General features: G+C 39.2%; 1 protein-coding gene across 1 annotated transcript in view; it reads left to right on the top strand.

The window, feature by feature from the left end:
* Positions 1–26,908, top strand: part of AXDND1 (axonemal dynein light chain domain containing 1) — a 190,812-nt gene that overhangs the window by 150,304 nt on the left and 13,600 nt on the right. The window contains exons 18-22 of the mRNA XM_064276579.1: positions 3,417–3,616; positions 4,436–4,532; positions 12,633–12,743; positions 15,764–15,859; positions 22,655–22,759. Of these exons, the coding sequence (XP_064132649.1) occupies positions 3,417–3,616; positions 4,436–4,532; positions 12,633–12,743; positions 15,764–15,859; positions 22,655–22,759 (609 nt within the window). The remainder of the gene's footprint in view (positions 1–3,416; positions 3,617–4,435; positions 4,533–12,632; positions 12,744–15,763; positions 15,860–22,654; positions 22,760–26,908) is intronic.

Here is a 26,908-nt window from a genome sequence, read left to right as displayed (position 1 = left end):
ATTGACTGTTTTCTCTGACCCATCTATAAGGTATTGTATTAGTTTATGTTTGCTTACTGTGTTGTAGCTTCTTGCTTTGTTTTGTTCTTACATTCCCAAATGGGTTGCTTGAGTGAGATAGCTTGATTATTTCCACGTTTGGAGCTCTGATGTCCTGTCCCCAGATGGCTAGAGCTGTTATCAGGTATATCAGTCCATTCACTTTTCTTATGTGAATTCAGCTCAGGTGTCCAGGTAGCTGATCATCAAGTGTGTGGTACAGGCTCTGTCTTACAGTCTTAGAGGGGCAGGGGTGATTGGTATAGGTACTCATATCTAGTTGCAACAGGGGTCACACTTTGAACAAGGCAGGGGGCTGAGAATCATCCCGCACGTGTCTCTGAGGAAAGCATTTCCCTGTTCACTAGATTGTACAAGTGGGTGGGTTCTGCAGACAGACCGTGGGCACCCAGTGTTTTTGGTTGTAAGGACTGGGAGGTACCAGTTATCCTCAGACCCCTGTTATGGGTGGCTGGGTGACCTGAGTGGAGCCACCAGTCCTTAGACCCCTGATGTGGGTAGGTGAGGACCCTGTTTAATAGGCAAAACAATGTCAAACATCAAGTACCCGCCTCTCCGCCACACAGCTGAAATGGTTGGAGTCTGCCAACAAGGGGCTATTCTCCTGAAATAGTCTCACACAGGTCCATGCAGGGGGAAAAGGTACTCAAAGTCCACAGACCGTTTATGCCTGGACAGAAGCTGCTTCTTTCTGAGCTACCCTGGTTAGTGGAGCTGGCAATTTATACTTTCTCCCAGTTGCAAATTTATTCCTTCTCCAAGACCAGGAGGATGGCTCTAGGCACTCAGCAAGGCCTACCTCAGGCCCAGGGGAATCAGCCACTGAAGCTGGCTTGGGAGCAGGGCATGGGGGGTTGCGCAGTAAAATATACGCAAGTACTTAGCTTTTGCCAAGAGCGCCATTCTTCTCTGGTTCCAGGGGTATGAGTAGGCTGTGTGGCTGGCTACTTCTCCCTGAGGAAACTTCAGCCGAATGCTAGTACTAGCCCGCCGCCGCTGCTCCCGGGAATGGTGCCTGAGGGCTCCCCGCTTTTCAGGTCTGGTAACTCCTCTCCGCTTCTGAACCGTCTCTTCCTTCTCCTGCCCCTCAGTTTGGTTTCTAAGCTTGCCTTTGATGCTTAGGACTCCTAGCTTGTCATAAATATACTTACTTCACTTGTTTTTTCAGGTCTTTGTTGTAAGAGGGCTCCCCGGAAGCATCTGTCTATTCCACCATCTTGGCTCTGCCTCCAGAGATCCATTTGTGCCCATTCCAAAGAAAGGCAATCAAATGGAGTGCAGAAATTATCAAACAACATTAATATCACATGCCAGTAAAATTTTGCTGAAGATAATTCACAAACGACTACAGTATCTACAGGGAACTGCCACAAGTTCAAGCTAGATTGCAAAGAGGATGTGGAACGAGAGATATTATTGCTGATGTCAGATGGATGTTAGCCAAAGGCAGAGAATACCAAAAATATATTTACCTGTGTTTTATTGACTACATAAAGGCATAATATACTAACATAAACTAACAACAAATCTTGACTTTGATTCCAGCATTTGATCGCTCTATATAACTTTAAAATGAAGATAACATCTATTTCTATTTATTTTATAGGGATGGTCCAAGGATTGATTAATACTTTATGTAAGCAAAAATGAGTTCTTTCAATGACTGTATAATCCAGGCCACTGGTACATGAAAGAACAGTTAGGAATTTATTTACTTTAATTGAGAAGCAGCGGGGGCATAGCTGGTGAAATATGTAGGGGAAATATCTTTGACTTGTTACAGATAGCAGTCTTTTTTAAACCCTTACCTCAGGACGGGTTGACCTTTTACATGATTTGTTAATTCAGGTGTAAAATAATACTAATCAACATTGCATTAGGTCATTAGCAACCTTTCCTCCTGAGTTAAGAGACAGGAAGTTTGGGTTTGAGTATCAGTTGGGCTACCAAGAGGAGCCCTGGTGGCACAGTGGTTAAAGTTGTAGCCAAAAGGTCAGCAGTTCAAACCCACCAGCCGCTCCATAGAAGGATGTGGCTGTCTCCTTCCGTAAAGATTTGGAAACCCTGTGGGGCAGTTCTACTCTGCCTTATAGGGTTGCTATGAGTCAGAATCAACTAGACAGCAGTGAGTTTGGTTTTAGTTTTGGGCTACCAAGTTTGATTTTTATTCATTCATTCAACAAACATTTATTAAGCACTTTACTCTCTGTTAAGTACTATGTGTGATATTAAGAGATAAAATGTGGTCCATGCCTTAAAGAGACTCACAGGATAATAGGGGATACAGGTATACAAACAATTATAATAGAGATATGTACAAAGCACTATAGGAACATAGGGAGCAAGTTAATGCCAGTGAAAGTTAAAAATCTTCTTCAGAATAGATCATGTCTAAAAAAAAAAAAAAATTTTTTTTTTTTTTTTTTAACCCTAGAAGGATACATAGGAACTCGCCAGAGAAAGGAGGCAAGGTTTTCAAAGAGTATGGCATATCTGATGTTTACATTTCATAAAGTTTTCTGCATTTATTTCTTGGATTCAGCCTCAGTAAACACTGTAATACATAAATTCCCAAACTTTCTCAGTTCATAGTACCTTCATGTCTCAGTGTTTTCATGGCACACTCCTAAGCCAAAAGAAATAACTCATGGTTTGGTTTATTAAGTAGGTAAGCTCAAACAACTTACTAAATATTTATGTCTTGACAACGTAGTACTGTTTCGAAAAGTAAAACCATGAAAAAAAATACCTTTTATTTTATTCTCGTATAGTCAAAATTACTAATACTGTATGTATGCTTGTTGGGCACTGTACAATTACTCGAACCTGGGAATCAGACTGGACACCACCACCTTCATTTCCTGCTCCAGATTGAGTTTCTTCACACAGTACTTGTTTTTAGCACAGCAACTGCCAATACAGTCAGATCATCAAAGATATGATGTCATTAAAAGGGATGTAGTGTATTGAATGTTGAAACTGAGCTGTCAGCTTCAAGATGATTCTGACAGAGGATGAGTATCATATTTTCCTTGAGAATTTGAAATTCCATGGCATACCTGTGAATTCCCTGTGGTACCCTGGGATGCCTTGGTGTGCAGTTTGGAAACTGAGGCTTTAATGAGTTAATACCCTTGACCAAGCTAAAGAAGAGGAAGAGAGTAGTTTAATGTAGTATAAAAAGCAAAAGAAAATATGGCTACACTAGCTGGGTGGTGATGATTTAATTTCATTAAGAACTGTAGTGTTGTTGAAAGTTAGACACAGGTATGATAATAATTTCTATTTCTAAATTTGGTACAGGTTTTACTGTTTGATTTATTTAAAATAGTCATTTGTATTTTTTTTTTTAATAGATGGATGAATTGCATGTGTCTATGGTCCAGTGGATGGTAAACTTGCTGATTAAAATGGTACCTGACTGTACTGATCAAGACACTCTCCTGGTGTCTGAGGAGAAAAGTACTGAAACACATGATATAGGAATCGCAAATTTAGAGCTAGACGCAGTTGCCCTGGCAAGAAAGTTGGCTCAATACTGCAGCTATTTGAGCAGGTGAAAATATCTGGTTACTTTATTGCTGTTGTTTTGAAGATGAAATGTGACATAAAGCAGAGAAGAGAAAGGCAGTGAAGTAGCTGCAATAAGAGGTGGCTGAAAAAAAAAAAAAACCTCGAAATAAATACTAGTCTAATTTGTACTAGTGCCATTTTACTGTGCCCATTTGGAATACGAGAATTTGGCGTTAGGATTATTTTGAAAATAATGTTAGCATAAGTAGGGTGGAAAATGTCAATGTGTACAGGGGTAAGAATTAGTAAGAAAACAAAGACTCACATAAATAATTTACTTCTTGCACCTTTGCACATTCTGAGCGGGGCATTTATGAAGAAGCTAATAGTTTCCTGTATAATTCCATGCAAAGTTAAATGTATTTTTTTGGGGGGGCCTTCACTAAATGCCAGTCAAAACATCTCTTTAAAAAAAAAAAAGAAAGAAACAAAACCTTATACATGAAAAGCTGCAAGATTTCTGCCAAATAAAAATGGGGTCTGAAAAATTGTAATTCATTAGCTAGAAAGGGAATTGCCACTATAATTACTTCAGAGTCAAGAATTAGCTTTTACACTCCGTAGAATCTATCCAGTTTTTTCCTTCGTTTCAAATCAGTGTTACCAGTGGCCAAGAGTGAGAGGAATGGAGGAGAGGAAAAGGGCAAGGGTGAGATATTGGGAAAGAGACAAATTATTCTCCTTGGTATGTCAGTAGCTGAATTATTATGTTAAACTTCCACTGAATCTGGATTTTAAACAGTTAGGAGAGGAACCAACAATAAATAGGTCATACTATGTGTGTGTGTGTGTTTCCCCCCAGTTGTTGCAAAGGGATGGTACAAGCAATGACTCTGAGTAAAACAGCCCACTTACAAAAAAGTCCTGCTCAAGAATTTCAGGAGCTGGATAATATGAAGGTAATAACTCTGTCTTCCCCTTAGTTTTCTTTGTTATTTACAATGTACTGCACATATGTAAAGTGTACAATTTGATAAGTTTTAAAATATGCATACACCCATACAGTGATCACTACAATCAAGATCACAGGCATATCCAATCCCTAAAGTTTCCTTGCACCTCATTGTAATCTCTCCTTCCAATCTCATTCTGTTCCCAGGCAATGTCTGATCTACTTTCTAACACCAGAGATTATTTTTCATTTTCTAGAATTTTATATAAATGGCATCATATAGTATGTACTCTTTTTGTCTGACTTCTTTTACTAAGCTTAATGATTTTGAGATTCATGGATCTTGTTGCTTGCATCAAAAGTTCATGCTTTTTAATGCTGAGTAGTATTTCATTGTATGGTGTCTTAGGCTGGGTTCTCTAAAGAAGCAAAACCAGTAAAGCGTATAAATATATAGAGAGAGAGATTTATATCAAGGAAATAGCTTACGCAGTTACAGAGACTTAAACATCCCAAGTCTGTGGGTCAGGCTGAAGGCTTCTCCTGATTCACATAGCTGCAGAGGCTGGCGAACCCAAGATTGGCAGGTCAGAGAACAGGGATGTTGCTCACAGGCTGTGAAGATTGACGAATGCCAAGATTGGCAGGCAAGACCACAGGTAAGCTGCTAGCTGAAGTCTCAAGAACCAGAGGTCAGACAAACAGGAGCCAGCTGCAGGATTCAGAGTGAGCAAAATCCCACGAGCCTTGCCAGAATGTCCACTTACATTTGATGCAGGCCACAAGCCCAAGGAAACTCCCTTTCAACTGATTGACTACTCACACCAGATCCCATCATGGGTATGTTCACATTGTATCAGATCTCAACATGGAAGTGATCACATCATATGACTGCCAAACCACTGAAAATCATGGCCTAGCAAAGTTGACACACAACCTTAACCATCACCTATGGATATATACAATTTATCCACTCCTTGTCGATGGGAATTTGATTGTTTCCAGGTTTTTATTATTACGTTAAAGCTTCAATGAATATTTATGTACAAGTCTTTGAAGGGATATATACTTTCCTTGGAATGGCTGAGTCATATGGTACAAGTACGATTAATTTTAATGGTATGCCATTGTGGTTTAATTTGCATTTCCTTGATAACCAGTAATGTTGAATATCATTTCAGGTGCTTATCATCTATATGTCTTCTTTGGTGAAGTATGTGTTCCTATCTTTGCCCAGTTTTTATTGGGTTGTTTGTTTCCTTATTACTGACTTTTGAGAGTTCTGTATGTATTCTGAATACAAGTCCTTTATCAGATATGTGATTTGCAAATATTTTTTCTTAATCTGTGACTTTTTTCTTCTCTGTACAGTGTCTTTCCAAGAGCAGTTCTTAATTTTGATGAAGTTCAGTCTATTATTTTTTTCTTTTATAGATTTTTGGTGTCATATCTAAGAAATCTTTGCATAATTCAGTGTCAGAAAAATTTTATCCTCTGTTTTCTTCTATAAGTTTTATAGTTTTAAGTTTTATATTTTGGTCTATGGTCCATTTTTAAGGTCCTTGAGTGGTACAAATGGTTTGCTGTCAGCTACTAACTGAAAGGGTGGTGGTTCAAAGCCACCTGGCAGCACCATGTAAGAAATTCCTGATGATATGCTTCTGTTGTTAGGTGCCGTCGAGTCGATTTTGACTCATAGCAACCCCTTTTACAACGAAACGAAACACTGCCTGGTCCTGCAGCATCCTCACAATCATTGTTATGCTTGAGACCATTGTTGCAGCCACTGTGTCAGTCCATCTCGTTGAGGGTCTTCCTGTTTTTCACTGACCTTCTACTTTACCAAGCATGATGTCCTTCTACAGGGAATGGTCCCTCCTGATAACATATCCAAAGGATGTGAGACGAAGTCTTGCCATCCTTGCTTCTAAGGAGCATCCTAGCTGTACTTCTTCCAAGACAGATTTGCTCGCTCTCTGGCAGTCCATGGTAGATTCAATATTCTTAACCAACACTGTTAGTCCAAGGCGTCAATTCTTCTTTGCCCTTGCTTATTTATTTCCAGCTTTCACATGCACATGAGGCGATTGAAAACACCATAGTTTGGGTCCAGTGCATCTTAGTCCTTAAAATGACATCTTTGCTTCTTAACACTTTAAAGAAGTCTTTTGCAGCAGATTTGTCCAATGCAATGTTTTTGATTTCTTGACTCTGGCTTCCATGGGCATTAATTGTGAATCCAAGTAAAATGAAATCTTTGACACCTAAAATATTTTCTCTGTTTATCCTGATGTTGCTTATTGGTCCAGTTGTGAGGATTTTTGTTTTCTTTATGTTGAGATGTAATCCATATTGAGGGCTGTAGTCTTTGATCTTCATTAGTAAGTGCTTCAAGGTTGTGTCATCTACATATCACAGGCTGTTAATGAGTCTTCCTCCAATCCTGATGCCCCATTCTTCTTCATACAGTCTAGCTTCTTGGATTATCTGCTCAGCATACAGATTGAATAAGTATGGTGAAGGGATACAACCCAGGCACACAACTTTCCTGACTTTAAAACACAAAGTATCCTCTTGTTCTATTCGAACGACTGCCTCTTAGTCTATGTACACGTTCCTCATGAGCACAATTAAGTGTTCTGGGATTTCGTTTCATCGCAACATTATCCATAATTTGTTATGAGCCACATAGTGGAATGCCTTTGCATAGTCAATAAAACACAGGTAAACATCTTTCTGGTAGTCTCTGCTTTCAGCCAAGATGCGTCTAACATTGGCAATGATATCCCTCATTCCACATCTTCTGAATCCAGCTTGAATTTCTAGCAGTTCCCTGTCGACGTACTGCAGCACTTTTTTTTTTAATTTTTTTTTATACTTTAAGTGAAAGTTTACAAATCAAGTCAGTCTCTCACACAAAAACTTATATACACCTTGGTACATACTCCCAATTGCTGCAGCAACCGCTTTTGAATGATCTTTGCAAAATTTTACTTATGTGTGATATTAATGATATTGTTCGATAATTTCTGCGTTCTGTTGGATCGCCTTTTTTTTGGAATAGGTGCATATGTGGATCTCTTCCAGTCAGTGGACCCGCTAGCTGTCTTCCAAATTTCTTGGTATAGATGAGTGAGCACTCCCAGTGCTGCACCCATTTGTTGAAACATCTCAGTTGATATTCTGTCAATTCCCAGAGCCTTGTTTTTCACCAGTGCCTTCAGTGCAGCTTGGACTTTGTCCTTCAGTACCTTCAGTTCCTGATCATATGTTACCTCCTGAAATGGTTGAATGTTGGCCAGTTCTTTTTTGGTGTAGTGACTGTGTATTCCTTCCATCTTCTTTTGATGTTTGCTGCATCATTTAATATTTTCCTTTCAGAATTCTTCAGTATTACAACTCCAAGCTTGAATTTTTCTTCAGCTCTTTCAGCTTGAGAAATGCTGAACGTGTTCTTCCTTTTTGGTTTTCTATCTCCAGGTCTTTGCATGTGTCCTCATAATATTTTACTTTATCTTCTTGAGCCGCCCTTTGAAATCTTCTGTTCAGCTCTTCTACTTCATCATTTTTTCCCTTTGCTTTAGCTAGTCCGTGTCCAAGAGCAAGTTTCAGAGTCTCTTCTGACATCCAGTTAGGTCTTTTCTTTCTCTCCTGTCATTTTTAATGACCTCTGGCTTTCTTCATGTATGATGTCCTCGATGTCATTCCACAACTTGTCTGGTCTTTGGTCATTAGTGTTCAGTGTGTCAAATCTATTCTTGAGATGGTCTGTAAATTCAGGTGGGATATACTCATGGTCATACTTTGGCCCTTGTGGACTTGTCCTAATTTCATCACTTTCAACTTGAACTTGCATATGAGTAATTGATCGTCTGTTCCACAGTTGGGTCCTGGCCTTGTTCTGACTGATAATATGAGCTTTTCCATCACCTCTTTCCACAGATGTAGTCAATTTGATTCCTGTGTATTCTATCTGGTGAAATCCATGTGTGTAGTCGCCGCTTATGTTGGTGAAAGAAGGTATTTTCAATGAAGAAGTCATTGGTCTTGCAAAATTCTGTCATGCGATCTCCAGCATCATTTCTATCACCAAGGCCATATTTTCCAACTACTAATCCTTCTTGTTTGTTTCCAACTTTCCCATTCCAATTACTAGTAAGTATCAGTGCATCTTGATTGCATGTTCGATCAATTTCAGACTGCAGAAGTTGGTAAAAGTCTTCGATTTATTCATCTTTGGCCTTAGTGGTGGTGTGTAAATTTGAATAATAGTCATATTAACTGGTCTTCCTTGTAGGTATATGGATATTATCCTATCACTGACAGCGTTGTACTTCAGGATAGATCTTGAAATGTTCTTTTTGGCAATGAATGCAACGCCATTCCTCTTCAAGTTGTCATTCCCGGTATAGTGGACCATATGATTGTCTAAGTCAAAATGACCAATACCAGTCCATTTCAGCTCACTAATGCCCTTGGTGGGCCACAATTATCTTATCTGCACAGCCCCGCCCAATCACCTGGGTGAGAGTTACAAGACCATATCGAGAAAAGCCATATACTAAGTGATTCATCACCCTGCACATGTGAAAGCTGGACAATGAATAAGGAAGACTGAAGAAGAATTGATGCCTTTAAATTATGGTGTTGGCAAAGAATATTAAATATACTGTGGACTGCCAGAAGAACAAACAAATCTGTCCTAGAAGAAGTACAGCTGGAATGCTCCTTAGAAGCGAGAATGGTGAGACTTCATCTCACATACTTTGAACATGTTCTCAGGTGAGACCAGTCCCTAAGAAGGACATCATGCTTGGTAGAGGGTCAGAAAAAGAGAGGAAGGCCCTCAATGAGATGGCTGCAACGATGGCCTCAAGCGTAGCAACAATTGTGAGGATGGTGCCGGACTAGGCAGTATTTCATCCTATTGCACGTGGATAGGGTTCCTATGAGTCAGAACCGACTCGACGGCACCTAACAACAACATGCATACACCTATCTATATATACACATATATATTCACATATACATACTTATTTTATATACATATATCTACCTACATATATATTATATTTGGTTGGTGTTGCTTTTGTTTCAAAGTTATACATGACATAGCAATTACCAAAAAGTCCTTTTTTCTTGTGTACATCTAACAACAACAACACATCTTATTGACATCATTTACCTTCTTCAGGCTGTGCACACTTCACCCCCATTCAGCATTACCTTTCTCATCACCAAAAATAACAAGTGTCTACTCTCTAGAGAGTGAATCACTCTCTCCCCTCCGTCCCTGGTAGTTTCTGTATATTTACCTATTAGTTTCTGTATATTTGCCTATTCATGTCATTTCATAAAGGTGAGAACATACAATATTTGTTTTTTTCTCATTGGCCTTATTTAGCTCAATACAACGTCCTCCAGGTTCGTCCATGTTCCAAGATGTTTCGGAAACTCATTTCTGTTTATTTATTAGTAGTATTTCATTGTCTGTATGTACCATATTTTACTTACCCATTCATCCTTTGATGGGCACTTAGGTTGTTTCCATCTTTTTTGCTATTGTGAATAGTGCTGCAGAGAACATAGGTGTGCATATGTCTGATTGTGTAACTTCTATTAGATCCATACGGTGTATGTATACCTAGGAATGGAATTGCTGGGTCATATGGCAGCTCTACCTCTAGTTTTTTTAAAAACCGCCAAACTGTTTTCCACAACGGCTATACCATTTTGCATTCCCACCAGCGATGGATGAGGGTTCCAGTTTTTTCGCATTCCCTCCAACACTTGTTATTTTCTGGTTTTTGTTTGTTTTTTGATTTTTTATCTTAGCCATCCTAGTGGGAGTGAAATCATGTCTCATTTTGGTTTTGAGTTGCATTTCTTTGATGGCTAATGACATAGAGGATCTTCTCATGTGTCTGTTGGCCACTCGAACATCCTCCTTGGTCAAGTGTCTGTTCATGTCCTTTGCCCAGTTTTTTAATTGAGTTATTTGTCTTTTTGTTGTTAAGTTGTAGAAGTTTTCTATATATTTTAGATATTAGACCTTTATTGGTTATATCATTCCCAAAGGTTTTTTTTTTTTTTCCCCTAGTCTGTAGATTGTCTCTTTATTCTTTTGATGAAGTCTTTTGATGAACATAAGTATTTAACTTTTATGAGGTCCCGGTTATCTATTTGTTTTCTATTGCTTGTGCATTTGTTGCTGTGTATGATAATCTATGTTTGAAGAAAATTAGGTCTCAGAGTTCTTTAAAGAACTTTATGGTTTTAGATTTAACAATTAGGTCTTTGAGCCATTTCGAATTAGTTTTTGTGTATGGCATGTGGTATGGATCTTGTTTCGTTTTTCTGCATGTGGAAATCCAGTTTTGCCAGCACCAGTTGTTGAAGAGACAGTTCTTTGCCCATTAAATGTATTTGGCTCCTTTTCAAAAGCCAATTGGCCATAGATATTTGATTTATTTCTGGATTTTCAATTCTATTTCATTGGTCTGTGTGTCCGTCATGAAACCAGCAGCCGGCTGTTTTGATTACTGTAGCTGCGTAATATGTTTTGAAGTAAGGAAACGTGAAGCTTCCTACTTTATTCTTCTTCATGATTGTTTTGGCTATTTGGAGTCTCTTGTTTTTCCATATAAAATTGAGGATTAGTTTTTCATTTCTTTAAAGAATGCTGTTGGAATTTTGATTGGGATTGCGTTATATTTGTAGATTGCTTTAGGATTCAGAACCGTTTCTGATGTACAATAAGGCATCATCCTAACCCTTTGAATTCAGACTTTGAACTTCTCTGTGACATTAACAAAGCTGTGAGCAACTTAAAACCAACCAGTTGCTATCTAATCTACTCCAACTCACTGCAATCCCATGTGTGTCAGAGTAGAACTGTGCTGCATAGGATTTTCAATGGCTGATTTTTTTGAAAGTAGATCAGCAGGCCTTTCTTCTGTGGAGCTCTGGGCGGACTAGAACCTGCAAACTTTGGGTTAGCAGCTGAGCATGTTAACCATTTGCACCACCCAGGGACTCTGTAGTCTCACCTCTATAGGCTTCAGTTACCTTATCTATAACATAAGGTGTTTGGATTTGATTTCTAAGATTTTTTAGTTTTAACATTTCATAATAACTCCATAATTAAAAATACATGTAATAACAAAAGGAATATAAGGCATACTACTGTGCTTTGTGATTGATATCCAGAGCCTAAATTGGGTCAGTATTGCATTACATGGTACAGTTTGTGATGGTTAAAGTGACCAGATTTCCTTTCCCAAAGGAGATAATGTTTCTTCATTTCTCCTGCTTTTACTCACTAACGAGAAATAATGTACCTTTTGAACACTGAAACCACATTTTAGCTGTTGGGAGATTTTAGTAAAGAAATATAGTTTTACTCTTCACTTTAGGTGGGTGAGTCTTGCTGCAGATCTTTCTTATGTATTAATAGGTAAGAGGTGAGCATCTTTTCTAAAACAGTGTTTCAAATCTTTAATCATTCACTTTATTGGGGCTGTTTATATTCTATTTTGTAATGATTGAGAGCATAGACCCCCTGGATTAGAATCCAAGCACCATGCTAAACTATATATAAAACTTTGGGCAAGATATTTAACTGCTCTATTCTTAAATATACACATCTTAAAAATGAGGATAAAATAGTACATACCTCATGCTAAGGATCAGATGAGGTAATATATGTAAAATGCTTAGAATAGAGCCTGGCATATAATTAAGTGCCGTGTAAGTGTATGCTATTATTACGCAGTCACAGTTGATCCTAGTTGCATAAATTTATTGGGGCAGACCATTTAGGCCTTAGTGAACTCAGCAATTGTGCATCTGATTTTATAGTACTTCAGCACTTCTTACCTAATTACAACCCAAATTCCAAACCCTGTCAATAAAAAAGGATGTGATTTAGGTCCGTGTTCATAGATGGCTACCTCTGCACAAATCTTTGAATTGAGCTGATAAAAAGTTGATTGTATGGAGTTATATTTAGAGGAATTACACTTAGCAGCTCCTCCATAGGAGTAAGTGAATGAGTTGGTGTAATCTGATTTTTTCTGCTTAGTAATTATCTTTTATCTCTTCTCAGAAAGAATGTTATGATTGGATCAGTACATGTGCCCTTCTCCTTTCTGAATTCAAAGGCAGAAAAATAATGTTATTGCAGCCCAAAGAAGTAGAGAGCCTATTTGGAGAGGAGGTATTTGCCATGAGTTACACTGGTCATTATTTGCATTCTTTGCTGTATTTCAGTAAGTAAGGGTTCAGTGACTTTTTCCAGTCATTGTTCTGAATTTCCATTCACTTACTCTGTCAGAAGAGGGAAGGGGGAAAATTGGCAGCTCTTCGTCCTCCTAAGGAAGAGAATCATTCACCCAAACACCTTTCCTCACCTTCTTAGCAGATGAGCTTGCCTCCAATTTCAGAAAGAATGGCTTTCAGATGGGAGCTTCTGGCCCCTTCCTGAGGGATATCCACAGACTTATTTTCTTCTGCATTTGCCCTTTCCTCCTCTCTTCTAGTTTCAATCTTCCCATCTAAGGTTATTTCTTCCTTTGAGCACCTAATCCCACCCGCAATGCCCTCTCTCTTATGTAACTTTAATATTTTCCTCTTTAATGGTTCCATCTTATCCACCTATAAACAATCCTTGAGAATGCTCATTTCTCCCATTCCTTGATCTTGTCTCCTCTACTATGAACTTTCTCATACCTCTCCATCACAATTACTTTTCTTAAAACTAAAATTACTGTAAGATCACCAGTGATTCCTTATATCACCAATCCCATATTTAAGCTGACTTCTCTGTAGCATTTGACCTTGTTAACCATTCACTTCTTTTTAAATCTCTCCCCACAAGACAAAACTTCCCTAGTTTTCCTCCTACTTTTTTCTCTTCACTCTCTTTTTAATTTTCCACCGCTTCCTGCCTCTTAAATGCTGATATTCTAGCCTTGGCTTGCTGTCCCTTCTCATTCTTCACCCTACACATACTTATTGTGTTCATTCTGTGGTTTCAACTACCACCTATTTCCCAAGAATCCTAGATCATAGGATGTCATGCACTTAACAGCAGTCACAAAATTTTTTTTTAAATTTCAGTCTCTGAGGGAGTTCATCTCCAGTAAATTCTGAAGAAGCTCCCTTTGCCATCAGAGCCATAAACAAGCATTTGTTTTAAGTGTATAATTTCTTCCCTTTGCCTCTTTGCATTGCATCCTGGATAATTCTTCTGCCTTACCTTCCACTTCACTAATTTGCTGTTCAGCTGAGTCTAATCTGCTGTTCAGCATTTTTATTGAATTCAATTGTTGAAGCTCCATTTGGTTATTTTTTAAGTCTCATTATTTTTGTCATCTTCTGCTCTTTACTTGTACTTACCATTTCTTTTATTTCCTTATGTTAAATATAACTTTTATAATATATCGATAATTCTAGTATATATCTATGTAAGGAAGTTAATTACAGCATTATTTATAATAGGAAAAGACTAGAAACAATATAAATGTTGACCAATAGGGGATTTATTATATAAATTACTGTATATTCATATAATGGAATTCTGTGCACATGTTTATGTAGTATAGATGTATACTTGTTTATGTGGTGGGATAAAGATAACCCATGATATGTTACTGAGAAAAGCAGATTATAGACTGCAACATATATTATTACCTCATTTACATTAAAATACTTATGCATAAAGCAGTCTGGAAGAATATTCAAAATATTTATAGAAATTGTGACCTCTGAAAGTTGAGATTCTTAATTTCTCTGTATTGTTTTTTAATATTTTATAGCAATTGTATGTTATCAGGAAAAAGTAGTATATCTTGAAAAAATATCCTAATGTATTTTGGATATTTTTCTACACCATATACGTATTTCTACAATATAGTTTTAAATTGCTATAAAGTATTTGTTTTTGGCTTGTACTAAAATATATTTAAACATTTTCCTATTGTGGGAAATGCCCTTATTTCTAGCTTTTGCTTTTTAGACATGGCCGCAATGAGCATCCAAAGGACATTTTCAGTGTTAATATTTTAATAGACTCCTTTAAAGTATTTGATACTGTTGACCCCTTCTCTCTTGGCTCTCTTCGTAGCCTCTCTCACACTTCTGAGGCTACTTTTTGCCTCCTTTGCAGGTTCCTCTTTCTTCCCTAGCCCTTTATGTGACTAGGGTCCTGTCATAAGGCCTTGTCACTTCATAAATTCTACTTTGGTGATCTAATTTGCATTGTTGGCTTCAACTAAATGCAGATAACTGTTACTGTCAAATCTTTTTAGCCCAGGCCCCTCCTCCTAAACTCCAAATCCGTATATCTGGCTGCTCACTGGATATTTCCACTTGGATGTCTCAGGGTAGCTTAAGCTTACACAACCTAATATGAACTCTTTCTCCCCAAACCAGTTTACCTAGCTTTGTGTCTTATATCTGTGAATGGCACCACCATCTGCCTAGTGTCCTAAACCATAAAATTGGTGTCATTCAAGATGCTCCTTTTCCCTAACCACCCCACATCCATCCAATCACCACTAAGAGTTACCTTCCAAATCTCTTGAATCTCCACCTTCTTCATTTCTGCAACCACTGTGCAGTTCGTTTCCTCCTTGTGTCTTTTTCTTCTGTCCTTCTTCCCTCTCGTTGTCTCCTTTTCTTCTTTCTTCCTCTTTAAATTTATTTTACTGTTGCTAGAGTGATTGTTCTAAAATGCAAAACAGATCAGTCAATTTATTGGTACCTCACTGCCTTCATGATAAATCCAGTCTCCTTGGCATGACCGTCTAGCCCTTTCTCTGTTATTGTGCTTCTCTCTGTCTGCTCCTAAGTTTCTGTATTACTGAAGTAATTTTATTCTCAGAACCAATCATGCATATACAGCACCCACTACCTAGAACTCCCTTGTGTCATCTTCTTTTCCTTACTCACCTTTCGAGAAGAAAGTGGAACATTATCTCCTCCTGGAAAATTTCCCAGGTCTAGATTAGGTGCTCTTGCTATGCGACTATATATATCCATAGCATTTTTTTGCCCACTAAATTATAAGCCTCTTAAGGGTACGGACCACTCTTATTAACCTTTGTATCCTTTTTAATAGCATAGTGCCAAGTTGCAGTATTAATCTCTGAATATTTTTAAGTGAATTATTTCTAATATAGTACTAAAATATTTATATATACCAAGCTATAATTATAATATTGCTTCATCTCACAGTACTTTATAAAAGAATTTGTTGAGCCTGAATTAGACAAATCTTTTGAAGAGGATGAAGAAAGTCAAGAAATAAAGGAAGGAGAGAAAGCAGAAGAGGTAAGAGTATTTAGTATTTTTTTCTTTATCTTTTTGAAGAATGTATATAGGTACCACGGAAAATAGAAATAGGTCATCTGCCTAGAACTGCCTAGAAACAGGTCATCTGGGGTGAACTCTTTCAACTTCTTTCCTGTCCTTATACAGATTTAACTAAAACTGCAGGCATACTTACCTAAGAAGCCCTGGTGGCACAGTGGTTAAGCGCTTGGCTGCCAACAGAAAAGTCAGCCGTTTGAACCCACCAGTTGCTCCATGAGAGAAAGATGTGACAGTCTGCTCCCATAAAGATTTACGGCCTTGAACTCCTGAGACTATGGTCCTAAGACATCCTTCTGTACTGAAACTGAAGCCATTCCTGGAGACCACCTTTCAGCCAAACCATAGACAGGCCTATAAAATAAGCAATAACACCCGAGAGGAACGTGCTGCTTAGAATAATCCATTACAGAGAACAAAAGGGCAACTCTGCCCAGAAGCAAACATGAGAAGACAGGAAGGGATAGAAAATCAGGAAGAAAGGAAATGGGGAAGCTAGGATGGAAATGGGGTGAGTGCTGACACATGGTGGGGAATGAAACCAATGTGATGGAACACTACGCACAAACTATCGAATGGGAAACTAATTTGCTCTGTAAACTTTCACCTAATGCACAATAAAAGATTTTTTAAAAATTACAGCTTTGGGAACAACCTTGTGGGGCAGTTGTACTGTCCTGACTATAAGTCGGAATTGACACAACAGCAACAGGTTTGGTATGGGGTTTTCTCTTTCTTTCCAGAAGGCATGTCCCTTTTCCTTTCTAAATCCAGCCATTTCCCTTTAACCTCATTTGTACCCACGTTCCCATTAACTACGTAATCTACCTCTCACCTTGATTCTATTTCTTTTTCCTTTCATCACCAAACTTTTCAAATAATAGTTTAAACTCCATGTCTCCACTTCTTCAGATCCCATTCTGAGCTGCCTTCTCCCCTCCCTCCCACCCCCTTCTCTATATCTTTCCTTGTTTACTTTTCTTTACCCCTGCTGGTGTAGTGGTTAAGAGCTATGGCTGCTAACCAAAAGGTTGGCAGTTCAAATCCACCAGGTGCTCCTTGGAAACTCTATGGGGCAGTTCTACTCTGTCCTATAGGGTCACTATGAGTCGGAATCGACTCGACGGCAGCAGGTTTGGGTTTTTTTGGTTTGGTCACCCCTGCTGGGGCATTTTTAATAATAACCCTTCCAGGGGGATTTGTAATAATAATAATAAAATATTGCAATAACTACTACTAATTGAGAGCCTACCATGAGCCATATGCTTTGTACATGTTACCTCTTATCCATACAACACACTTCCAAGGTAGATATTATTGTCCCCATTTTATACACAGGAAAACCTGAAGCTCAGAGAAGTTGGATGACTTACCCTAAATCTTATAGCTATAATGGACAGAGCCAGCATTCAAACCCGGATAAGTCTAGCACAAGAACACTTCCTAATTCCTGTATTTTTTGGCTTCCAGGACTCATGATCAGTTTCTAACTCTCTTACAACATCTTGATTTACTTCCCTGGTTTTCTTCTCTGCATATAATTTAAATGTTGGCATCACCTTATACTCTGTCCTAGGCTCTCTCCTCACTGTACATGCAGGACCAAACCCGTTGCCATAGAATTGATTTCGACTCATAGCGACCCTATAGGACAGGGTAGAACTGCCCAGGGTTTCCAAGGCTGTAAATCTTTCCAGAAGCAGGCTGCCACATCTTTCTCTCATGGAGTGGCTGGTGGGTTCCAACCACCAACTTTTGGTTAGCAGCCAAATATTTAACCACTGTGCCACTAGAGCTCCTTCACATTCAGGACAACAGAACAGAAATCTTATACAACACTCAAGCTTCCTTTAACCAGCATTTTGTGTATGTTTTATTTCACAATAAATATGTCCATCTTTTTTGTTTGTTTCTTCCCCCTCCTTTAAGGCTTATCCCATTTGTTATTCTACCTGCCAGTCCTCCTTGTCATTATTGTTAATACTGGTGATCATTGATGATCATTTCTTACATTCACTAGAGACCTTGTCATTGTCTTCCTCCCTACCCCAAGTCCTAGCACCATCTTAGGTCATGCTGCAGTCCATATGATTGATCTGTCCAGCGCCTTAACTATGCCACTCTAATGATTAGATAGATAGATAGATAGATAGATAGATATTTTATTGTGTTTTCAGTGAAAGTTTACACAGCAAATTAGGTTCCCATTTAGCAATTTCTATACAGATTGTTCAGTGACATTGGGTACATTTTCCACAGTGTGTCAACATTCTATTTCCATTCTGGTTGCTCTGTTTTCGTTAATTTAGTTTCCCTGCCTCTCTGCCCTTATCGTCTCATCTTTGCTTTAGAGTAAATGTTGACCATTTGGTCTTGTATAAATGATTTGTTTAAAGGAACGCAGTTCTCATGGGTGATATTGTTTATCAATTGTTTGTTGCCAACCTGTCATTTAGCTGAAAGTTGACCTCTGGGAATAGTTTCAGTTCAAAGGTTAAAGGGTATTTTGGGAGTTCCTCTAGCCTCAACTGGTCCAGCAAGTCTAGACTTTTTAAGAATTTGAGTTTTGTTCTATATTTTTTTCTCCTATTCTATCAGGGCCCATCTGTTGTGTCCCTGATTAGAATGGTTGGTAGTAGCAGCTGGGCACCATCTAGTTCTTCTGGTATCAGGTTAGATGAGGCCATGGTTTGTGTAGGCTATTAGTCCAGTAGACTGCTTCCTTCTTTGAAACTTCAGTTTCCTTCTTTCTCTTTATGAACTATATTATGCCAATTGACTGAGCTGTCTCATAAGACTATGGTCCTAAGCCTTCAAACCCAGTAAACTAATCCAACGAGGTATTGGGTTATGTCTAAAAAGTATCCACAACTGTGCCCCCTATGTGCATTGTTATATATATGCATATATATACAGCACACACATACATGTATATACATATGCCTATAGATACGCCTATGCATGCACACGTATATACACACATATACCTACCCACACACATATTTTTTTTCCAGGTGTTCTTTTAATCAAATTTAATTTTTTGAATAAGTATTACATTCACATAGAAATTAGAAGAAAATAAAAAGTTATAAATTGAGAAGCCTCACATCTATCCATAACCACATCCACACTTTAACCTCCTGCTTCCATAGATAAACACTTTAGTTCCTTATCTGTACTTACAGGCTTTTTATGCAGATATGAGCAGATGCAAACCTATATTCTTATTTCCCCTATTTCTTTTTAAATAATTTTTATTGTGCTTTAAGTGAAAGTTTACAAATCAAGTCAGTCTCTCACATATAAACTTATATACACCTTACTACATACTCCCATTTACTCTCCCCCTAATGAGTCAGCCTGCTCCCTCCTTCCAGTCTCTCCTTTTGTGACCATTTTGCCAGTTTCTTACCCCTCTACCCTCCCAACTCCCCTCCAGACAGGAGATGCCAACATAGTCTCAAGTGTCCACATGGTGCAAGTAGCTCACTCCTCATGAGCATCTCTCTCCAACCCATTGTCCAGTCCAATCCACGTCTGACGGGTTGGCTTCGGGGATGGATCCTGTCCTGGGCCAACAGAAGGTTTGGGGACCCTGACCACAGGGGTCCTTCTAGTCTCAGTCAGACCATTAAGTCTAGTCTTTTTATGAGAATTTGGGGTCTGCATCCCACTGTTCTCCTGCTCCCTTAGGGGTTCTCTGTTGTGTTCCCTGTCAGGGCAGTCATTGGTTGTGGCCGGGCACCATCCCCACACACATATTTTTTGATCGTTGTTTCTGTTGTTGCAAAATTATATATGTTATAGCATTTGCCAAAAAATGTCCCTTATTCCTGTGTGCTTCTTAGTGACATCATTTATCGTGGTCAAGTTGTGCACACTTCACCCACATTCAGCGTTACCTTTCCCATCACCCTGGTGGCACAGTAGTTAAGCATTTGGCTGCTAACCAAAAGGTCAGCAGTTCAAATCCACCAGCCTCTCCATGGAAACCCTTTGGGGCAGTTCTACTCTGTCCTGTAGGGTTGCTATGAGTCGGAATTGACTCGACAGCAATGGGTTTGATTTTTCTTTTTTTTACTATAACTCTAGAGATTTTTACACCCACTTTACCTCAACCACATTCCTGACCTTTGTTCATGTCTCAAATCTTAAATTTCTTGTATTGAAATCTGCCATCCTTCCAAATTTTTAACCCCTTTCCTCCCCAACATCTTGTTCGTTGATTCCATCAAGTCCCTTTATTCTTTCATTTTCTGCTAATTTTCGAATGGTTTATTTTTCTGTTTCTTCCCTAAGCAGCTAGACCCCATGATCTATCATTTCAGCCTCCTTTTCGCCAATTCCACCACTTCCTAGCCCCGTTAATCCCCACACTTACTCTGTCAAACCCCATCTCTTCATCAATCTAATGATCCTTACCCCCAACCCCATTTTAGTTTCATCTACTCTGCTGAGAGTCACTAGAGAGGTATATAACCATGTATATTTGTGTCACCAATATTCATGATGTTCAACACCAGCTGAGCCTTAGTTCTGCTCAGTAACCCATCTTAAGTCCCTCTTCCATTAACTTCATGGGCTGATCCAAATCATAACAATTCTCCTCAAGTCCCCCACCATGATATCCTCATTCCCAGCGTTGGATTGTAAATTCTTCTTGGCTCATTCAAGGTTCTAGAGATTGTCAACCCAGTCTTCTCCAACTTCCTGTTATGCCTGGTCCTCCTTGACTTCCAGCTTTCACTTCCACAATTATTCCTGACAAGTTAAGATGGGGAAGTAGGGACATTGCACAGCGGAAAAGGGATGGATTTGAGGCGAACTCACGGGAAGCTGCCTCCCAGCTCAGGAATGCACCGTTGGGGGATAAGCCCTGGGCAGTCTTTGGTTCAGGCATTTGCAGAGAAGGCAGGGTCAAGGAAGATGTTGATGGCTACCCATTCTCTGTACATTTTAGCTAGCCCAGCCCACCCAGGCATGCAGGATCTGATAACCATTAAAGCAAACTAGGGGCCCTTCCACTCAGTCTGAAACAGTTATCAGGATCCTCCTTTGTTTCTAGACCCTGCTCCTATTCTCTTCTAGTATGCTGGGTTCCTTACCTCAGGCTTTGTCTTAGGTTTTCAGCCCTGTTCCCTTTATTTACTTAAATGCTACACTTGGTTTCTGACTTTGATGCTCTGCACCTGTAGCCCGGCTTGTCCTCCAGCTCAGGGACCATAGAGTTTTTGATTCCTCTCCCTTTTTCTTCTTTTACATCTATTTGAGAGACAATATTCGAAAGATCATGGACCTTGGAGTCAGCCAGAATTGGGTTCAAATCTGGACTTTGCCACATATGACAAATTATACCCACTCCTCACTTATCAACATGGTTAGGTTCCAAAGGCCAGGTCATTATGTGAAAATCGACGTTATGAGAAAATGGAGGCTGACCACATCAGATCACAAAATGGAGGATGACTGCATCATTTACACAACTGCCAGACCACTGAAAATCATGGCCCAGCCAAGTTGGTAGATAACCTTAACCATCACAGCCAGTGTTACTCTCGCCTCACACCTCAGTGTTCATTACTGCCAGAAGTATGTCGTTAGTGCACAAAATAGCCAGAGAGTAGATTTTTTCTATTATCGTAAATGTGAAATTTTGAATATCAAGATAGTCGATAAGTAAGGAGTAGTTGTATTTAAAACCTCTGAGCCTTGGCTTTCTCATTTGTCATGCAGTAACAGTGATGCCCCCTTGGAGGATTGTTGTGAGGACCGAGACCATGAATACAAAGTAGCTGACTCAGTGCTTGGCATATAGAAGACAAAGTATAAGTGGAAACTTGATCACTAAATGCCATAATACCTTTTAAATGTGTAATATATCCCCTCCTCTCTTCCTGCCCTTACCTTTGTTCAGGCCCTTCATTTACCTGGGTTTTTACTCAGTCCTCCTCCTAGGCCTTTTTGCCTAGAATCTCTGCCCTCTCCAATCCACTTTTCATGCTTCCAGAAGCTTTGTCTGATACTTTCCTCCTCATTTTAGAAATCTCTGTTGGTTCTGTGTGTTCGAATGTGAGGAAAAATCGGAAGTGCTTAGTATGGAAAACCAAGTTTTCACAATTGAGCCCTGCCAGTCATATTTCCCCTGTGCTTTCTCCTGGCTCCAAACATGTTGAGATCTTTCCTCCTCTAGGACTTTGTGCATGCTAGCTTTCCCTCTTCTCTGAATGTCCAGGCAGAGTGCAGGGGCCTTCTCTGGGTGGCCACAGCCCTTAGGACAAACCTCCGTGGTAATAGTGATCATATTTTGCCGTAATTATTTATTATCTGTCTCTCCTATGGAGCCCAGGTGACACTGTGGTTAAAAACTCAGCTGCTAACCGAAAGGTCGGCAGTTCAAATCCACCAGCTGCTCCTTGGAAACACTATGGGGCAGGTCTACCCTGTCCTATAGGGTTGCTATGGGTCAGAGTTGACTCAAAGGCAATGGGTTTGGCGGGTCTCTCCTACTGTGCTGTGAGTTCCTGAGATCTGGGACAAATCTGCACTTTTTTCCCTACAGCTACCTCCCTTCATGCTCTTTCTTCCACCCTCACCAGTTTCTCACACTGTTTCTGCTACATGTAAGTCCTCAAAAAATGCTTTTCAAATGACTAAAGTAAATGGAAAATTAAAGTTTCAGACATGGCAACACATGACTTGCCATGCCACTGTCACACACTGGCACATTAATAGGTCCTTGGTGTTTCTGTACCCCAGAAACCTGCAACATCTACAGAGAGTGAACAACTCATTCGAGCCGTTGGAATAGATGAAAATGTTCATACCAAAACTCTGTTTGGAAGAGATACATTGACTTCCTGGGTATGTACCTGACACCCAACTTTGTAATTCAAATCTCTTTAATATTATGTGAACATGATATGGGTCTAATGTAACTTTTAGCTCCTCCAAGATGACCAGGGGCTCCTGAGTAATGTGTCTTACAGATTTTTTCCCCTAGCATCATCCCTGGAAAACTCATTTTCTTACCTTAACTTTACAAAAACTTCTCATTCACTTCTTTAGATCTGATTTTAAAATTAACATTTCATTCCTTTCCTTAATTTAACAAACTCTTGGTCAATATTTTTAATATATTAATTCAGAAGACTTTATCGAAGCCTGTTATAAGTACCTACTTCCAACCACAAGAATTATTGAGAAATTAGAAACCAAACTGAGACCTTTAGACTTGGCTATGAAAACTCAGCAGGAAAGCAGATTTAATATTATTCTACAGAAAATTCTGGAATCATGATAGACTTAAGTCGGCTCAAGATTAGTATCTCTTTCTGTACAGGATTCCTTGACTTTAGGAGTCAAGAATGGTCCTCATTCTATTAATCCCCTGAAATTGTATGCGACAGTTTGTGTGCATGTTCAAACTGCATTTTCTTAGGGGAGGCAGGGTCCATAGTTTCATCAAATATCTCAACCCACAAAATTAAGAAACATTTTATGTTAGAGGTCTGATCCGTTTGAGTAGGCAATGTTGTATGTGTAGGTGTAGGGACCTGTGGGGAGGGTTGTGGGAGGTAGTAGTGGGGGGTAGCAGCTAGATCACTAAGATAGAGGCATGGCCCAAAGTAGAGGCAAATTGCAAGGGGTGTTTCTTCAGAAAAGTTGCAGGAAATAGGATCCAACCCTAATAGGAAGATCTGGGAGAAACTAACCTGGAGAGTCAGGCAGAAGCTGGTAAAATTGGGGTAGGGAGAGTGGGTGGGCAGAGGAGTTGCTCTGCACAAGCACATTCTCCCAAAGTGGTACCTTTTCAACAAGCTTTAAAATGTTAATATGTTTTTAAGAGTATGAGGCAAAGATGTAAGAAGAAGCAGTATGAATGAAAAGTCATGAGACGTGATAAAGGGAGACAAGGGGTAGAACTCTTCTTTTTTTGTTACATATCAATATTTATTTTTTATTATACTTTACATGAAGATTTACAGAACTAGTTTCTCATTGAATGGTTAGTACACATATTGTTTATGATGTTGGTTAACAACCCCACAACATGTCAACACTCTCTCTTCTTGACCTTGGGTTCCCTTTTACTAGCTTTCCTGTCCCCTCCTGCCTTCTAGTCTTCGCCCCTGGGTTGTTGTGCCCCTTTAGTCTCCTTTTGTTTTATGGGCATGTCTAATCTTTGGCTGAGGAGTGAACCTCGGGAGTGACTTCATTACTGAGCTAAAAGGGTGTCCGGGGGCCATACTTTCGGGGTTTCTCCAATCTCTGTCAGGCCATTAAGTCTGGTCTTTTTTTTGTGAGTTAAAATTCTGTTCTACATTTTTCTCCAGCTCTGTGGGACCCTCTATTGTGATCCCTGTAAGAGTAGTCAGTGGTGGTAACCGGGCACCATCTAGTTGTGCTGGACTCAGTCTGATGGAGGCTGTGGTAGATGTGGTCCATTAGTCATTTGGATTAATCTTTCCCTTGTATCTTTAGTTTTCTTCATTCTTCCTTGCTCCCAAAGAGGTGAAAGTAGTGGAGTATCTTAGATGGTCACTCACAGGCTTTTAAGACTCCAGACGCTACTCTCCAAAGTAGAATGTAGAACATTTTCTTTATGTACGATGTTATGCCAATTAAGGTAGATGTTCCCCTAGACCATGCTCCCAGCCCTCAGCCCAGCAATTCAGTCCCTCAGGGAGTTTGGGTGTGTCTGTGGAGCTTCCATGATCTTGCCTTGTACAAGTCCTGCTGGCTTCCCCAGCATTGTATACTATCTTACCCTTCACCAAAGTTACCACTTACCTATTGTCCATTTAGTGTTTTTCCATCCCTACCCCTCCCCTCCCTCATAACCATCAAAGATTGTTTCTTTTTGTGTGTAAACCTTTTCATGAATTTTTATAGTAGTAGTCTCATACAATATTTGTCCTTTTGTGATTGACTTATTTCACTCAGCATAATACCCTCCAAATTCATCCATGTTGTGAGATGCCTCACAAATTCATCATTGTTCTTTATTGTTGCATAGTACTCCATTGTGTGTACGTACCATGGTTTGTTTATCCATTCTTCTGTTGATGAGCATCTAGGTTGTTTCTGTCTTTTTGCTATTGTGAACAATGCTGCAGTGAACATGGGTGTGCGTATGTCTATTCGCGTGATGACTCTTATTTCTGTAGGGTATATTCCTAGGAGAGGGATTGCTAGATCATATGGTATTTCTATTTCTAGCTAAGGAAGCGCCATATCATTTTCCAAAATGGTTGTACAGTTTTGCATTTCCACCACCAGTGCATAAGAGTTCCAGTCTCCCCGCAGTCTCTCCAACATTTGTCATTTTGTTTTTTTGATTCATGCCATTAATGTTGCTGTGAGATTGTATCATGGATTGAATTATGTCCCCCCCCCCCCCAGAATGTGTGTATCAGTTTGGCTGGGCCATGATTCCCAGTATTGTGTGATTTTCCTATATGTTGTAAATCCTGCCCCTATGATGTTAATGAGGGAGGATGGGCGGCAGTTGTGTTAGTGAAGCAGGACTCAGTCTAGAAGATTGGATTGTATCTTGAGGCAATCTCTTGAGATATAAAAGAAAGAAGCAAGCAGAGAGACAGGTGGACCTCATATCACCAAGAAAGCAGTTTCGGGAGCAGAGCATATCTTTTGGACCCAGGGTCCCTGCACAGAATGACTCCTAGTCTGGGAGAAGATTAATGAGAAGGCCGACCGAGAGAAAGCATTCCCCTGGAGATGACGCCCTGAATTTGGACTTCTAGCCTACTTTACTGTGGGAAAATAAACTTTTCTTTGTTAAAGCCATCCCTTTGTGGTATTTCTGTTACAGCAGCACTAGATGACTAAGACAGATGGGCTCTCATTGTGGTTCTGATTTGCATTTCTCTAATGCCTAGTGATCACGAGCCTTTCCTCATGTGTCTGTTAGCTGCTTGAATGACGTCTTTGATGAAGTGTCTATTCATTACCTTCGCCCATTTTTAATTGGATTATTTGTCTTTTTGTTGTTGAGGTGTTGGATTTTCCTGTAAATTTTAGAGATTAGACCTCTGTTGGATTTGCCATAGCCAAAATTTTTTCCTATTTGAAGGTTCTCTTTTTATTCTTTCGGTGAAGTCTTTTGATGAGTGTGTTTAGTTTTTAGAAGATCCCATTTATCTAGCTCATCTTCTGGAGTTTGTGCATTGTTAGTTATGGTTTGTATCCTGTTAATTCCATGTATTAGGGCCTCTAGCGTTGATTCTATTTTTTCTTCTATGATCTTTATACTTCTTGGTTTTATATTTAGGTCTTTGATCCATTTTGAATTAGTTTTTGTGTATGGTGTGAGGTATGGGTCCTGTTACTTTCTTTTTTTTTTGCAGATAGTCATCCAGTTTTGCCAGCACCGTTTGTTAAAAAGACTGTCTTTTCCCCATTTGTGGACCTTGGGCCCATGTCGAAGATCAGGTGACTGTAGGTGGATGGATTTACATCTGGGTTCTCAGTTCTGTTCCATTGGTCAATGTGTCTGTCATTGTACCAGTACCAGGCCGTTTTGACTAGAGTAGCTGTATAGTAGGTTCTGAGCTCAGGTGGTGCAAGTACGCCTACATTCTTCTTCTTGTTCAGTAGTGCTTTACTTACCCGGGGTCTCTTCCCTTTCCATTTAAAGGTAATGATTAATTTTTCCATCTCTTTAAAGAATGTTGTTGGTATTTTTATTGGGATTGCATTGTATTTGTAAATTGCTTTGGGTAGAATTGTCATTTTCACAATGTTCAATCCATTTATCCATGAGCATGGTATGTTTTCCCATTTACGTAGATCTTTTTTGGTTTCTTGCAGTAGTGTTTTGTAATTTTATTTGTATACGTCTTTTTACATCCCTGGTTAGATTTAATCCTAAGTATTTTAGTTTTTTAAGGGGCTATTATAAATGGTATTTTCTTCCTGATTTCTGTTTCATTGTCCTCTTTATTGGTGTATAGGAATCCAACTGATTTTTTTTATAATAATTTTTATTGA

This window comes from Loxodonta africana, chromosome 25 (assembly GCF_030014295.1).
Source record: "Loxodonta africana isolate mLoxAfr1 chromosome 25, mLoxAfr1.hap2, whole genome shotgun sequence".
NCBI lineage: Eukaryota > Metazoa > Chordata > Mammalia > Proboscidea > Elephantidae > Loxodonta > Loxodonta africana.
The sequence above is the reverse complement of the archived record's forward strand: the minus strand, read 5'-3'. Positions and strand labels throughout refer to the sequence as shown.